This window comes from Ooceraea biroi, chromosome 11 (assembly GCF_003672135.1).
Source record: "Ooceraea biroi isolate clonal line C1 chromosome 11, Obir_v5.4, whole genome shotgun sequence".
In the NCBI taxonomy this organism is placed as follows: Eukaryota; Metazoa; Arthropoda; class Insecta; order Hymenoptera; family Formicidae; genus Ooceraea; species Ooceraea biroi.
This window is the reverse complement of record NC_039516.1, coordinates 786,777-800,223: the sequence shown is the minus strand read 5'-3', so window position 1 is coordinate 800,223 and position 13,447 is coordinate 786,777. Positions and strand designations below refer to the sequence as shown.

At 36.7% G+C, this 13,447-nt stretch overlaps 3 protein-coding genes across 5 annotated transcripts; 2 read left to right on the top strand and 1 right to left on the bottom strand.

Annotated features, from left to right (window-relative positions):
• Nucleotides 1-583: 583 nt before the first annotated feature.
• On the top strand, nucleotides 584-5,106 carry LOC105274625 (myotubularin-related protein 10-B). Its single transcript, XM_011330905.2, has 10 exons — nucleotides 584-1,007; nucleotides 1,172-1,369; nucleotides 1,489-1,641; nucleotides 1,857-1,981; nucleotides 2,084-2,236; nucleotides 2,325-2,629; nucleotides 2,729-2,875; nucleotides 3,254-3,426; nucleotides 3,516-3,686; nucleotides 3,794-5,106. The coding sequence occupies exons 1-10, from the start codon at nucleotides 945-947 to the stop codon at nucleotides 4,280-4,282; spliced, it is 1,977 nt and encodes a 658-aa protein (XP_011329207.1). The 5' UTR covers nucleotides 584-944; the 3' UTR covers nucleotides 4,283-5,106.
• A 325-nt stretch (nucleotides 5,107-5,431) lies between these two features.
• Nucleotides 5,432-7,408, bottom strand: LOC105274626 (pre-mRNA-splicing factor ISY1 homolog). Of its 2 annotated transcripts, none has more exons than XM_011330909.3 (5): nucleotides 7,268-7,408; nucleotides 7,012-7,070; nucleotides 6,741-6,763; nucleotides 6,266-6,584; nucleotides 5,432-6,156 (listed from the first exon to the last, which is right to left on the bottom strand). In XM_011330909.3, exons 2-5 carry the CDS (start codon nucleotides 7,012-7,014, stop codon nucleotides 5,794-5,796), a joined length of 708 nt encoding a protein of 235 aa, XP_011329211.1. In that variant the 5' UTR covers nucleotides 7,015-7,070; nucleotides 7,268-7,408; the 3' UTR covers nucleotides 5,432-5,793. The 2 variants fall into 2 exon arrangements, with proteins under 2 accessions (XP_011329211.1, XP_011329212.1); XM_011330910.2 differs by having other exon boundaries at nucleotides 7,253-7,271.
• A 136-nt stretch (nucleotides 7,409-7,544) lies between these two features.
• Nucleotides 7,545-13,430, top strand: LOC105274628 (protein cramped). 2 transcript variants are annotated; one of them, XM_026973556.1, is made up of 12 exons: nucleotides 7,545-7,748; nucleotides 7,905-8,199; nucleotides 8,302-8,562; nucleotides 8,652-8,855; nucleotides 8,973-9,163; nucleotides 9,322-9,816; nucleotides 10,008-10,169; nucleotides 10,291-10,434; nucleotides 10,578-10,892; nucleotides 10,990-11,103; nucleotides 11,191-11,301; nucleotides 13,290-13,430. In XM_026973556.1, the coding sequence occupies exons 2-11, from the start codon at nucleotides 8,010-8,012 to the stop codon at nucleotides 11,299-11,301; spliced, it is 2,187 nt and encodes a 728-aa protein (XP_026829357.1). In that variant the 5' UTR covers nucleotides 7,545-7,748; nucleotides 7,905-8,009; the 3' UTR covers nucleotides 13,290-13,430. The 2 variants fall into 2 exon arrangements, with proteins under 2 accessions (XP_026829357.1, XP_019885715.2); XM_020030156.2 differs by lacking the exon at nucleotides 13,290-13,430 and having other exon boundaries at nucleotides 7,546-7,748; nucleotides 11,191-11,712.
• The last annotated feature ends 17 nt before the right edge of the window (nucleotides 13,431-13,447 follow it).

The following is a 13,447-nucleotide window of genomic DNA, read 5'->3' as shown; positions in this document are numbered from 1 at the left end:
AGATTTATCTCATTCCCTGACAAGCAGAGTCGGATTAAAGTAAATTGCCGCTGTGGGCTCGGGCCCACTCTGGCCCCTTATATTAATCCTACACTGTTGATAAGCTTGAAGCAAGAGCACACGAAATTTGACGTGATCCTCATATCGAAAGGCAGATAGAATTAATAATAATGACAAAATAAAAGTTTTTACCGAATATGAATGACAGATCAAAGACTATTGCGGAAAAAATCCGTCTTTCTTTGCAAGCTGTCCTAACCTACAAATTTCTCGAGACACTTTTATGTCGCGGTCGTTCTCTTCAGTACTTCAGAGTTTTTTTTCTGTTAAAATGATTTACATTTGCATAGCGTGATAGCCGACGTGAAAGCATTTGCATAACGTGAGATTCTCATCACAAAAAATAGAATTCTCGGCACAATAATCCGACTCCTTGACGCCTCCTCTTGCCTCTCCTCACGCGCAGTGAAGTGCCTTGATAATCGCTGCGAGGGGCAACCAATCACAAAACGAACATGACAAAAGGTGAGGCGAACGAATGGTCCACCGTGTGAGATGTGTAGCAAGCAGGGCGTCCCGACACACATCACGATTGGTTAGGAATCGAGCCTGAGCAAACTTCGCACGTTGCATCGATCGTATCGATACATCTTGTTTACTGTGCGTTGGAAATTCTCGCAGCTTTTCTTACTTACGTTGTTTGCTGTGCGCTCGCGTGTCGCGTTACATTCGAATTTATGCGGGTGTGTTCCCGATACCCGCTGGCCGCGTACTTCTTCCTACATTCCACACTCCGTAGTGCGGTAATGGAAACACCGAGGAAACATCCGAATCCAGAGTTGCTTCAGTATTTCTCCTCCCTATTGTCTTCTACATGATCCCCAATAAAACTGCGAGTTTCGGTCGTGTCATCGAAGCGTCGAGGTAATAACGAGGTGCCCACCATGGAAAACAAAAGTAGCAACAATTTCATCAGTTACGTGGGATTGGAGGAGCACGAGATGCAGGTAATCGTAGTCATGTTCACCGTAAGTCGCAAACATTTTTCTCTTGTTTGCTTGACCATTGTTGCGTACTGTCACTCCAGTCTCTTAACTTGCAGCGTTGCAACAAGTTGTTCTCACTCGCCACTCGATCAAATGGTAACTGTTTCCCTACTCTGTGTTCGTAGACTTTCAATTCCAGTCGACGTAATTCGTTGGTCGAGAACGGTATAAAATTATTACCGGGAGAGGTTCTCATCGCTGAAGCACAAAGTGTCCTTATGTTCTCGCCTGTCAGTGACCTGAAACAAGGTATATCCGGCAACCTGTCAGTGACCAATTTCAAACTTACGTTTGTCACCAGCGATGACTTGTCAAACGAGGAGGTAAGGAGAATCAATTTTCCCTTGTAAGGGACGACTCGATTATTAAGATTGCGTTAAGCATTTAGATACACCTTCAGATCAGTGATTTTTAATGGGAAGACAATTTCTTTTTGCCACAGGATATTACTCACCAGCAGAATCATTTGTATGGATATACGGATACCTGCCTGACAAATATCGATGAAATTTACATAATGGGTGACAAGAAAAAAAAACTAGTCCCTGGTAGTACAGTACCATCGAAAGTAAAAGGAATATTTATTGTTTGTAAAGTAGGTTTTTCTCGTTTCATGTAAGATTTTATATCAAACACGCATGAATTAATGACATAATTGCAAATGCAATTTTTTTGACATTAAGGCATATTGCAAACAAAAGATCTTTTAGACATATTTAGATAGTTGACCAGTAATTGCTAAAGCAACTTCACTGTAACGTGAATTACATGCGATCGTGACTCTCTAGAGTTGTGTATTCTAATTTGCAGAATCTAAGAACGTGGTCCTTCTCTTTTAAATTTTCGCCACTTGGACATGGCAAGAATCTTCTGACCGCGTTACTGCATCATGCCTTTCCTAGGAGACATCAACTGTTATTCGCCTACGATTACAAGTCAGTATTCTGTATTAAATCTGGCTGAATTCTGTTAAAATTAATGCGAAGTTGATATCAGCTTTTATAACTAGTCTGTTATTAATTTCTGTCTTATCGCAGAGAGGCTTACTATAGTAGTCTTGACAAAAATGTCCAATTATTTCGGGACATCGCAGACTGGCAAAACGAATTGAAAAGAACATTACGCAGCGATGAAATAAGAAAGGGTTGGAGATTATCCATGGTTAATGCGAAATTCCAGCTTTCTCCTAGGTAGCTTTGCTCGTTGGGTATTTAATTCATTCAATTTTTAACTTATTCGCAACATGCCAAGTGTTCCTTACTTACTGTTTACTTGCAGTTTATCGCAATACGTAATTGTGCCTGCATCTGTGACAGACAGACAATTAACAGATGCTGCTAAACACTTTCAAGGTAACAGACCGCCCGTGTGGTCCTGGACGAACGCACACGGTGCAGCTTTAGTAAAAATGCCGGAATTATTACCAACAATTACCGAGAGGATGCACGAAAATATTATGTTCGAGAATATTCGTAAGAGCCATCCGCAGAAGAATCCTCCAGTTGTTATCGAATTGAACAAGGAGATCAATTTGAAACTAGTAGCGGCGGCCTTTACCAAATTTATTAACTTGTGTTCACCAGGTAAATCTTTTCAATCGCACGTAGATGACGCATTGTATTAGTAAACGACTTGGAATTATACTTGAAACCTTTTATGAAAGAATATCTATATTTTTTTAGAGAACATCAGACAATTCTGGATTCAGGATAATAATTTTTATTCATTGCTAGAAACTACAAAATGGCTGAAATATATCTCGTATTGTTTGCAAAAAGCAGTCGAAGTTTGTGACCATCTCAATTTAGGAATTTCTGTTATCTTACAAGGTATGATGTCTTTAACTTTAAAGAGCGTGCGTACGCGCGCGCCTGTTGTGTATGTGTGTTTAATACTTTATCGACCACTCCTGAGATGAGATAGCTATGCACTGTCAACCAAATGATTAGACAATGATTAACAAGTTCTTTGTTTATACACGTCTGCAGCAAAAAGACTATTAATAGCTTTTCGATCGTTAAAATTTTAAAATGTTGCTAGATATAAATAATTATTTTAACAGTAGAGAGAGACACACAGACGTTTTAATAATATTAATAATAATAAATATATATATATATATATATATATATATATAAAATACAAAAGCTGACGATTTATCATGCAACAAAGATCGTGATTTATATAAACAAAATTGAAATTTGTAGAGACCACTGCTAGAGATTTATGCTGCATTATATCAAGTTTAGTTCAACTGCTGTTGGACCCTCACTTTCGTACCATAACCGGCTTTCAATCGCTATTACAAAAAGAATGGGTCGCCGGGGGTCATCCGTTTTGCGATAGATTAGGTCACATCGTTAAACCAAATTCGGAAAAGGTAGGCATAATCGAGTTTATAAACGCTTGGAGCACTCGTAACAATAAATGACGTCATTGCAAATTATTTTTCTCTGTATTTCTTCATAGTCTCCACTGTTTCTCCTGTATCTGGATTGCGTTTGGCAATTAACCCAACAATTTCCGACGGAGTTTGAATTTACGGAAACGTATTTGACCACGTTATGGGATACGGCGCACGTATCCATTTTCGACACCTTTATCTTTAATTGCGAAAGAGATCGAGCAGTGGCAGCTATGGTAATAAATCTCGTTTTAAGTGATACACATTAGAGATGGTTCATTGTCAAAGATCAAAGAAAAACTTCTTATGCGGCAATGAATAAACTGTATCTGCAATTTTTCAGGACCCTAACACACCTCTGGTACTTCGCAGCGTTTGGGACTGGCGAGAGCAGTTCAACGATCAGGACATCTTATTATTTTACAATCCCTTATTTATCCCTCGCAATGTGGACAAGGCGGAAGGACAGGAGAGACAATGCAGGACAATTATAAAACCCTTGTACACTATTTCTAGTTTGGAACTTTGGACGCAATGCTACTTTCGTTGGATACCGACCCTCGAAATACATAATGGTGGCCAAAGGCATATCGAACTCTACGTTAGACTGCTTCAGAATGACGTGAATCAACTTAAATTAAATATAAATGATAACCATGGCTCGTCCGTAAATAAGATTGGTACCTACTCTCTTCACACAAATATCGATAGCTTTCACCCCTTTAGTAACAAAAGATCAGGAAATCTCGTTAACGCTCCAATTATGAATAGTTCAATCTTCTTAACGGAGAACCTATTAGACGCGCAGTCACTAATAACCGCAACCGACTGATAGAACGCTATTTTGATACCACTCAGGATGTACCTGATTACATTTTTTTCAACACTAATTTCTAAACGATTTCCACTAGTGATGAACTAGTTAATTTACGATATTGATTATCGTATTTTATCTAGACTTCAGTCAAGGTTTTGTTAAACGAACATGTACGAAACGGAACGAGAAGTTATGTTAAAATTTATTAGCTTTTATTGATGATTTTTTAAAACATGTCAGAAAGATGATAACGTAAAGAAGAGGAATGGATTATAGATTTCAAGAATATTATAAAGATATATATTCTCTGAAAATCTATGACATTCCTATATATAAGTGTGTGTGTGTGTGTGTGTGTGTGTGTGTGTGTGTATATATATATATATATACATTTCTTTTTAAATTATTCATGATTTTTTGACATTTTCAACATAAATTTTGATCAGAGGGTAGGAACATTAAAATATGTCTTAAATTCTTAGTGCAATGGAGAGCAGCTAATTTTTTTTATTTCACGAAACGATAAAAATATCTATCTCATCAATAAATTTTTATGTTCTTATTAAATTTGTACAACAAGCTAATGTTACAGAGACAAGTCGAGCTTTAAGAGATAGTTATAGAAAATACGATACTTGTACAAATTGCAATGCAAATATAAAGAAACTTAGATAATTTTAATACTTAGGGCGCATTTACATTGTTACAAAAACAAATAAAGTTTATAGTTGGATGAAACATGTTGCATTAAATAAGTTTTCTGTAACAATCTATGTCATAATTTATACATAATTTATTTTGAGATATTGTAAATACTATTATTAAATAACATTTAAATAATAACATTTGTGAATTTCTTAAAAACCAAAATCCCTATATATAGAACTTCCGTAGCTTTTCATATATATCAAACCTCATAAATGAGTTAGATTTTTATCATTTAAACGCTAGTATTTTCTACGAGTCATAATTTTAAATTTATACTCATTTATACGCATTTCGTTATTAAAAAAAATGTTCAATTTAGTATGTTACTAGATCCTATCATAGAAAAAGAATACATAGGAATGAATAAATCTGTAGTAGCTTGTGACTTGTATAAATGTAATTTTATTTTTCTATAACTGTAATGGATTGCTATTATATTCTTATATATTCTTCCAGTTTTTTTTAGTATTTTTAATAATATGGGTTGTAACATACATTTCATTAAAAACAACAGGACGAATATAAGTTACAACTCAATAGTTTCATGAAAGAACATTTACACATGTTTACAAATTAAGAGATATATGTTTATATAAATAGTAAAGCGAAATGTTCTAAAATTATAAACAAAATTAATGATAATCATCGATGATATTTTCTATTTGCAATAAGATTATGTAACACAAGAGTAACATTATTTTTCTTTGCTCATGCATGTATGTACAAAAGTTAGATAATTAGATCAATAAACGTTTCAATTTATTATCACTACCTAAATTTGAGGTCAGATTATTGTTTAGCAAACTGCAGTTTCGACTTTATTCTAGTCCATATCTTTCTAGCAGTTCTTTCTTCTTCCTAACCAATAGTGCTTCTTGAATGTCTTGCTGCGAGGGAATTGATTTCTGCGCCGTTGTTTCAACGTCGGTTCCCGGTTCCTTTTCGCGCGATATCCATTCGTTGATGCACTTTTCTCTCGCTTTTTGTTCGGCTTTCTGTTCCAGTGGTACTAAAATGCCATCATCGTCATCCATATAACCATAATAATCCGCGTCGATGTCCTTCATTAATTCCGCGCGAGTTTTCCGAGGGGGTGGCGGTGGCTCCTGTTCAAATAATTCTCTGACACCCGGTAACTCTTTGGCAGCACCAAAATATTTGTAACCTCGATTACCAGGAACCTGTCATTCATGATTAAAATACATCGATGCATTTTATTATTTGCTATTGTTAGAAATTTAGCAGGATATAAGGATGCTCTTGTAAATGTCCAAAAAATTCATAACTCACCTCGCGTCCTTCGTGATCCAACATGCGAGGGCCGACTCTGGAATAATCAGGCCCACCTAATTCCTTTATTTGCGCTTCCCAGTGTCGCTTTTCTCTAAGCAATTTATTAATCTCGTCATTTAAATCGCGAATGCGGAACTCGCCGAGCCCAGCATTTTGAATTTGAGCGACTTTCTTGGCAATTTCTCTGATTATTTGCATCCTCCATTTCTCGGCCTTACGTAAATCCCTACATTCTGAAGCTAAATATGGCCTTCGTTCCTGTTCTTTCTTTGTTCCTTCATTGTTTTGCGCTGCTCTCCAACGAGCAAGCGTTGTCCTAAGATCATTAATAATAATAGTAATGTTACAATGATTATAAAGATATTACCTGTTTTGATTTTGATTAAACGTTATTATTATTGTTATTATGTATACAGTATTTAACTAAACTTAAAAATTATAATAGATAAATAAAATTTAAAAATAAACTTACATAGCCTTCTCTGCATTTCGTGCCTGAAAAAATACATTTTATTAAGGTAAAATATCGTTTAATTATATGTAATAGTTTAAGAAAATGTGTATAAACAGTGGTAAGATGCAGGCTTGTTCCATTATTCATTGCTAGTATTGGCAAAATCATTCTGTCCTTTTTGTTTACTAAATGTTGTACAAAATCAAATGGTATCAATCGAGTACTGTCAATACTGGTCATAACAAGGATGCAGTCTTAATACATAATAATACATAATATATAGCCTTACCATTTTCCCAAATTCTTCTGTACATTGATTAGTCTAGTATCTAATACATAGCAGCAACACTGTAAGTAAAAATATCTTAATAAACACGGCCTCTTATACCCATGTAAAATTACTCATAATAAAAAAGCAATCTTTTATACTGTTTTATACTGCTTTTTCTCTATTGTTTGTAAAAAAGAAAGAAACAAAAAATGATCACACAAGATATATTTTTACAGGCTACATTACATTATTATCTTACAATTATTTTACATACATGTGTGTATGCACGTCAATTCGCAGGTTATGTATTACTTCCTTTTCTTCTTAAGCTAATGGATCGTCTACAATGGCATAAGAAGTGAGAGTTCCCATTGGTCAGTTTTTAAAATAATCGATTTTCATTGGTCACTTCTCACTGCTTACTGCCATTGTAGAATGGGCTTTAGACTCCAATACCAAATGCATGCACGTCACACAAATCAGAAATTATCCTTTTATATGCTCATGTAAAGAGGAACATTACGTCTCTGCATAAGATGATTAACATCTTTATGAGTCGCTCTCGATTTGAATCAAATCCTCGATGTAGTATCCTCTCAAGAGGAAGAGTTCCTGGCACTGAATCTTGTCCAACTCGTTGGAAGTTGCACTTGGGTTCGTGTCCCTGCTAAATCAGGTGTTCGAATATGTTTCTATTTCATTCTCTCTTCGCGCTTGAGATATTGTTGAAATATCATCGGTGAAAGATTTGGGAAGTAAGTTAAACAAGAAATACATGTATACAGGCCAAGTGTCAGAAACACTCCGCTCTGCACGCGCTTAAAACCCTATTAAAATTTACTACGAATTGTTATACTTGTTATATTTATTGCATTTTTCTTATTACGTCTTTCTCGTTCTGTTTTTTTTAGATTTAATCGTTGCAAATGACAAAATCTTAAACTTGAAGCGATACCATTCAAGTTTTTCGTTCAAAAGCATTGATACAGAAATTATAATTATAAAAACATTGCGTGATGGAAGATTCGACGAAATGCGAGGATATTGAACTTAGCAACACAAATCCCGCGTGTCCTCAGCTGAATCAGGCGTGTCCCGATACGAAGTGTCAAACGGTAGATAACAAGAATATACAGATTCGTGTTGTCCGTGGTACTAAAAAGCCCAAAACCGATAATAATGATCCTGTCAGTAACGACAAGAAGGGTATGTGGCTTTGTATAAATTGTACGACAAAAGTATCAGCCAGTGTACAACAACTTGTAGCTACACCTGGAAGATAAATCATTTGTTTCTTAAAATACACAGATGTAAAGGATGAGGAAACAACGGAAGCCAAAGTACGAACACTTAAACGCTCCTGCGAATTGTGGTCTCTGGAAGATAAGAATACCTTTTTCAAAGCGCTTAACGAGTATGGCAAAGACTTCGATGCACTGCAGAGTTACTTTTTGAATCAAGGCAGGAAACGTGGCCTCTCGGATGCCATGATAAAGAATAAGGAGCAAATTCGACATTTTTATTACAGAACGTGGCTGAAAATATCGAAGCACCTCAAATTCTCAGAAGGTTGTCAAAACGTTGATAGTGCTGTGTCGTGTAAAAAAGGAACATGTACAATTTCACAGGCTACATAATGTATCATTTGTCACGAATAGATGTGAAGAAAACCTCTCAAGAATTATACGGGCTGATAAATTATGGTGAACTCAGACGGAAGCTACCTCGCATTCACGAGAAGGTTTACTTAAGATTGAATGAATTGGTATATTGGGGATCCACGCAAGTCAGACTTCGGGGAAAAACCATGAGAATTAAAACGCCCATATGTAGGGCGCTTAGAAAGTTAAATCAATTAGAAGGTATATTTGTTACATATATATATCACTTTTAATATATAATCAAATTAAGTTCTTTCTTTTGGTCAAAATAACGAATTAATTCTGCGTACTGCTTGTAAAGTTCTTGTCTTACTCCAGATTGGCAGGAGGAAATAAAATTGCCGTCCAGAATAACGATAGAGCTGCGACCGCGTAACAACATGGCTTGGTGGCAAGTACAAGCGGCGTCGATGAATCCACGAGTACGTACTCTTCTTCCGATCCAAAGGCGCCTCTCAAGTTTATTAATATTCTTGCAGCAGCGATGGCGACTTAAAAAATACACTACAGTATCCTTTTGCTATTTAATTGCGACGTTTTATTTATTTTACAATTATCGATCGACAATTGTAAATTAAATTTACATCTGCTTTGAAATATATTTTGTTGCAATCTGTGCTTCCATATATTTATACGGATACAATCCTTAAATGAATTGTATACTTAGTGCTCGACCGTGGAAAATCTCATTGCCAATGACGTGAAGGACACTTGCTTATTGCGAGTTGCTCCACCAGAAGGATCCAAGATTGCTCTGCCGATGGTTAATCTCGGAGAGTATCTCACCAGCAATAGCGTCAGTTTAAATTCATACGAGAAACGTCTCGGCCTAAAAAACTCAAGGGTGGAGTTGCTGGGGTCCGCGCAATATCTCAAAGGAATAGGAAAGAAGGGAATTAAGCGACACAAATCGGACAGGAAGATGCAAAATCGCGCCGACGATAATTGCGCGTTGCCAGATACTAGTAGCGACATGGATCTCTTGGAAACTGGTAGCAGCGTGTCTGAAAAACCAACGACCATTATAAATAATACAGAGAAGTCGCCGGAACATCATTCAGAACTCAACAGATTTCCTGGTAGAGAAACTGTTGAGAGAATCCGAAAAGGTTGGAACGTCGAGGAAGCAAATACAATTACTATGGGTGACCTCTTCTTAATGGTGCATGACACATTTATTGCTTTACATATATACATATTTATATATAGAGAGAGAGTGTATGTGTGCGAGCAAATTATACACCTTACATTAATTTTTATTATTGTTTAAGTCAATTCTTTACAAAAAATGTGCAATTTGAATGTGATTATATATTATTCTTAGAAATAAATCTCATTTCTGAAATTTAACAGTTTGGTCGCGAGTCAAAAATTACTCTGGAATATTGGTGGGACTGGCTGCCTAATGAGCATTATACATCCGATTCGGCGTCACCGAGCATACATGATAACAGTTTATGTTTGGTCTTGCAAAAGTTCTTGTCACTAGCAAAGCATAATTACGGTACAAGCAAAGTAAGATATAACGAATACTTTATGGACTTTGTGATGAGAATGCATGATTTCACGAATAATCACCAATCTTTTTTAAATGTTAAATATTTTTACATAGTAAATAATTAAATGTTTTTGTCAGGTCTACGATAACACATCGGGAAGCAACGAAACGGTAATCTCGTCCCGCGTTCCGTCCATCAAGGAGTCCACATTCAGAAGGCCTCTTCTTCCGCAAACGTATCACAAGATTGGCACAGCTGACGCATTTAAAACGCAACTTGACGTAAGTATAAAAAATAAAATAAAAAAATTATAAAATTATAAAATTATATTAAATTATATAAAATACTGTTAATTAAATTTTATAAAACTTGAAAAAAATGTGCATTAGAAATATGCTTTCTTGATCAAAAACATGTGTTGTAGAAATTTAAAACACGGTTTTCCAAACGAGGCAGAACAGTGAGACAGAAAAGTCTCGTTATACAAAGGGTATTGCCTATTGTGTCGACGTCCAACATATCGCCAGAAAATTTGACGAGCGATGCGAGCAAAGTTGACGGATCCTCATTGTGCCAAACACAAACTGATAAAATAGTAGCGGTGAATGCGAGCGATACTCAGGACAAGACTTTCTTGGACTCCCTCGAGACAAGTGGAGACGCAAAGAATTCCAATTCAATTATTACTAGTGCTACACAGATTCTTAAAGAAGGCGAGCATCAGTGGCTGAACAGTGAGGTAATTCATAACGAGATATAATACCATTCCAAATTGGAAATATATATTAACGTAGCGCGAATTTTCATGCGAGAAATTAATACCGATTCCGTTGTAGGTTGCCGATTTTTCTCTAAGCAGCTTTTTAGGACAGCTCGAATCGCCTATGAAAGGTTCACAGAGAAGTCAAACGGGTGAACAGATCATGGAAGACACTCGGCCCTCTTCTGATGTAAATATAAATATCTATGCATGTATAATACATTGTATTCCATTATATTTTCTATTATACGTTGTCCCATTGTTGATATTATTACAGGTTGTATCGCACATGCAGTGCCTGATGGGCGAGAATAGCGTGGACTACATGGCAAAATTTGCGAATATGGTTTATAACTCGCAGATGGTTTCTAACGAAAATAAAAAATAGGTAATTTATTTAGCTCACATTTTATTTTTTGTTAAAAATAAAATCATTCATGTATTTCCTATGTTAACATATTGGATTGTAACAAAAGTCCGTAGCGTTGTTTTTAATGAAAAAAAAGATGACGAGGTCTGAAAAGATGGAATCATGAAGCTACCACAAAGATGGCAAAAGCTATATGTAGTTGAATAAATATTTATATAATAATAATTTTGTGTTACATAAATAATAATTGTCACCAAAATAACGCTACAAACTTTTGTTACAACTCAATACATGTGCCGAGTACTATGACACAGACATTTATATGTGATATAGCTTGTATGATGTATGTAATATAATATGTATATATACATTTTATATACGATGTACAGCATAAAAATGCAAGACAATACATAAATTAATGGTACAACAGCCGCTATTTCCGCCACGAAGTTCTATCACATTAGTTTCTCCTAAGGAGAAACCACTGTTACCATAGTATCCTGATGATAAGACTCGTCGACGCGAGTCACAACGCAGAGGCGAGCTATGTCTTAGCTGCGTCTGTTTTACGTCAATTCGGATATTATCGTGGTTTTCGTTCGTGCGGCAAAAAGGCGAACGATGACGAGGAGGACGATAATTATAACGTGGAACGTAACGAGGACTGCAATGAGCGATCAATTCGTGAATTTCGAGTCCGTCGAAACTTTTGAAACTGATCGCTCGAGGATCGTCAACGTTACCGAGAGCAAAGATTGTTAACGTTACGTGGATATTCTGTTATTATCTATAAAAATAGATAGCACGCCTCTCTCCTGTACATTTGTATTGCTCAACGCACCGATAATGAGTGGAACATCCCGCCGCGAAGGTGTCCGCGTTCCTAGAAATCGAGTCTGCCGGCGAGCAGGCTTTTCCCCGGCGGGTTGCGAAATGCACATTAAAATGATTCATAGTGCTTACGTCTGCGTGACCGCCGGTGTACACACGTCTATGTATGAAAATTCGTGTCGGCTACGAGTGTAATTATCTGTGGACGTAAGCAATGCGTATATTTCTCTCTCGAATGTTTTTCTCTCGAGCTGATCGATTATTCAGTCTAGTCGGATATTTCCAGCTAATCGTGCGCAATCATTTCGATTAAATTGAACGAGGACTTTACCTGCAGTCTTGCTAGGTATACAATATGCGTTACACACGGCGACTCGAAGGACCAATATAATTGGAGTTTATAACGCTGTAAAGGGATTGCTTTATCGGTCGACTTGCATGAGAGATAATTGTAACTCCGACTACAATTCTTAGTAGCGATTAAGTCATTTCATGTTAATTGTTATGTCGCATTATGGAAGCAGGAAACAAATGCCACACACATGCATGCATACGTACACATTTACGCTCCCACAATTTTATTGTATATTTGGGTATTTTTTTATAGAGAGAATCGCGCGCTAGCTGTAAAGCGCCTCGTTGCAAAAATAATAAATCAACAGTATAAGAAAAAAAAAAATACTACGATGCAGGAGAGGGAAGATCGCGGCTATACCGACGTATATATACGCACATCCACGGTGCGCATCACGATGTACTATAAATAAACGCGGGCATAGGCGCCTGCCGCGAAAAACGAGCTAGCGCATCGTGCTGAGTGCCTCAATCAATAGATCTGTTTTTTATTCCTACACTGCTGAACTGATGCAATAAGTCAGAGTGAGAAAAAATATACTTGTTTCTAACATATTGCACCAGTTCAGCAGTGCAGGAATAAAAAACAGACCTATTATCTGAATCACGTATCTCGTGCGATTCCGCGCGCAACGCAGTTACATACGGCGAGACACTGTTAAAGCTGTATCGAACCAGTTTCGGTCCGAGTAGCTGATAAAAAGCCGAGAGTAAGGAACTTTCCGCTTGGATCATTTATAGCTTCGCTTTCGTCGAAAGAGTCTTATTGAAAAAACTGAAAAACGTGCGAGCAAGAATTAATGATACGCTAACTGTTGCAGGCGCGTCGCGGCCACGCTTCGAGAGCGAGGCCTTTATTACACCACGCATCGGACGTCCGCTTGATAGCGAGAGCATATGCGAGAGGCCAGTCGGATTTGCGTTTTGAAAAGATCTCGGAGAGACTTTGACGCCAATGAGACGTAAGCAATTATTGCGT

Excerpts from the sequence above, each read along its gene's own strand:
- LOC105274625 (XM_011330905.2), top strand. The coding sequence starts at position 945 with ATGGAAAACAAAAGTAGCAACAATTTCATCAGTTACGTGGGATTGGAG. Across the intron at positions 3,427-3,515 it reads TTAAACCAAATTCGGAAAAG|TCTCCACTGTTTCTCCTGTA; the intron begins GTAGGCATAATC and ends ATTTCTTCATAG. Across the intron at positions 3,687-3,793 it reads ATCGAGCAGTGGCAGCTATG|GACCCTAACACACCTCTGGT; the intron begins GTAATAAATCTC and ends GCAATTTTTCAG.
- LOC105274626 (XM_011330909.3), bottom strand. Across the intron at positions 6,585-6,740 it reads CGAAATGCAGAGAAGGCTAT|GACAACGCTTGCTCGTTGGA; the intron begins GTAAGTTTATTT and ends TAATGATCTTAG. Across the intron at positions 6,157-6,265 it reads TGGATCACGAAGGACGCGAG|GTTCCTGGTAATCGAGGTTA; the intron begins GTGAGTTATGAA and ends CATGAATGACAG.
- LOC105274628 (XM_026973556.1), top strand. The coding sequence starts at position 8,010 with ATGGAAGATTCGACGAAATGCGAGGATATTGAACTTAGCAACACAAAT. Across the intron at positions 8,856-8,972 it reads AAAGTTAAATCAATTAGAAG|ATTGGCAGGAGGAAATAAAA; the intron begins GTATATTTGTTA and ends GTCTTACTCCAG. Across the intron at positions 9,164-9,321 it reads GACTTAAAAAATACACTACA|TGCTCGACCGTGGAAAATCT; the intron begins GTATCCTTTTGC and ends TTGTATACTTAG.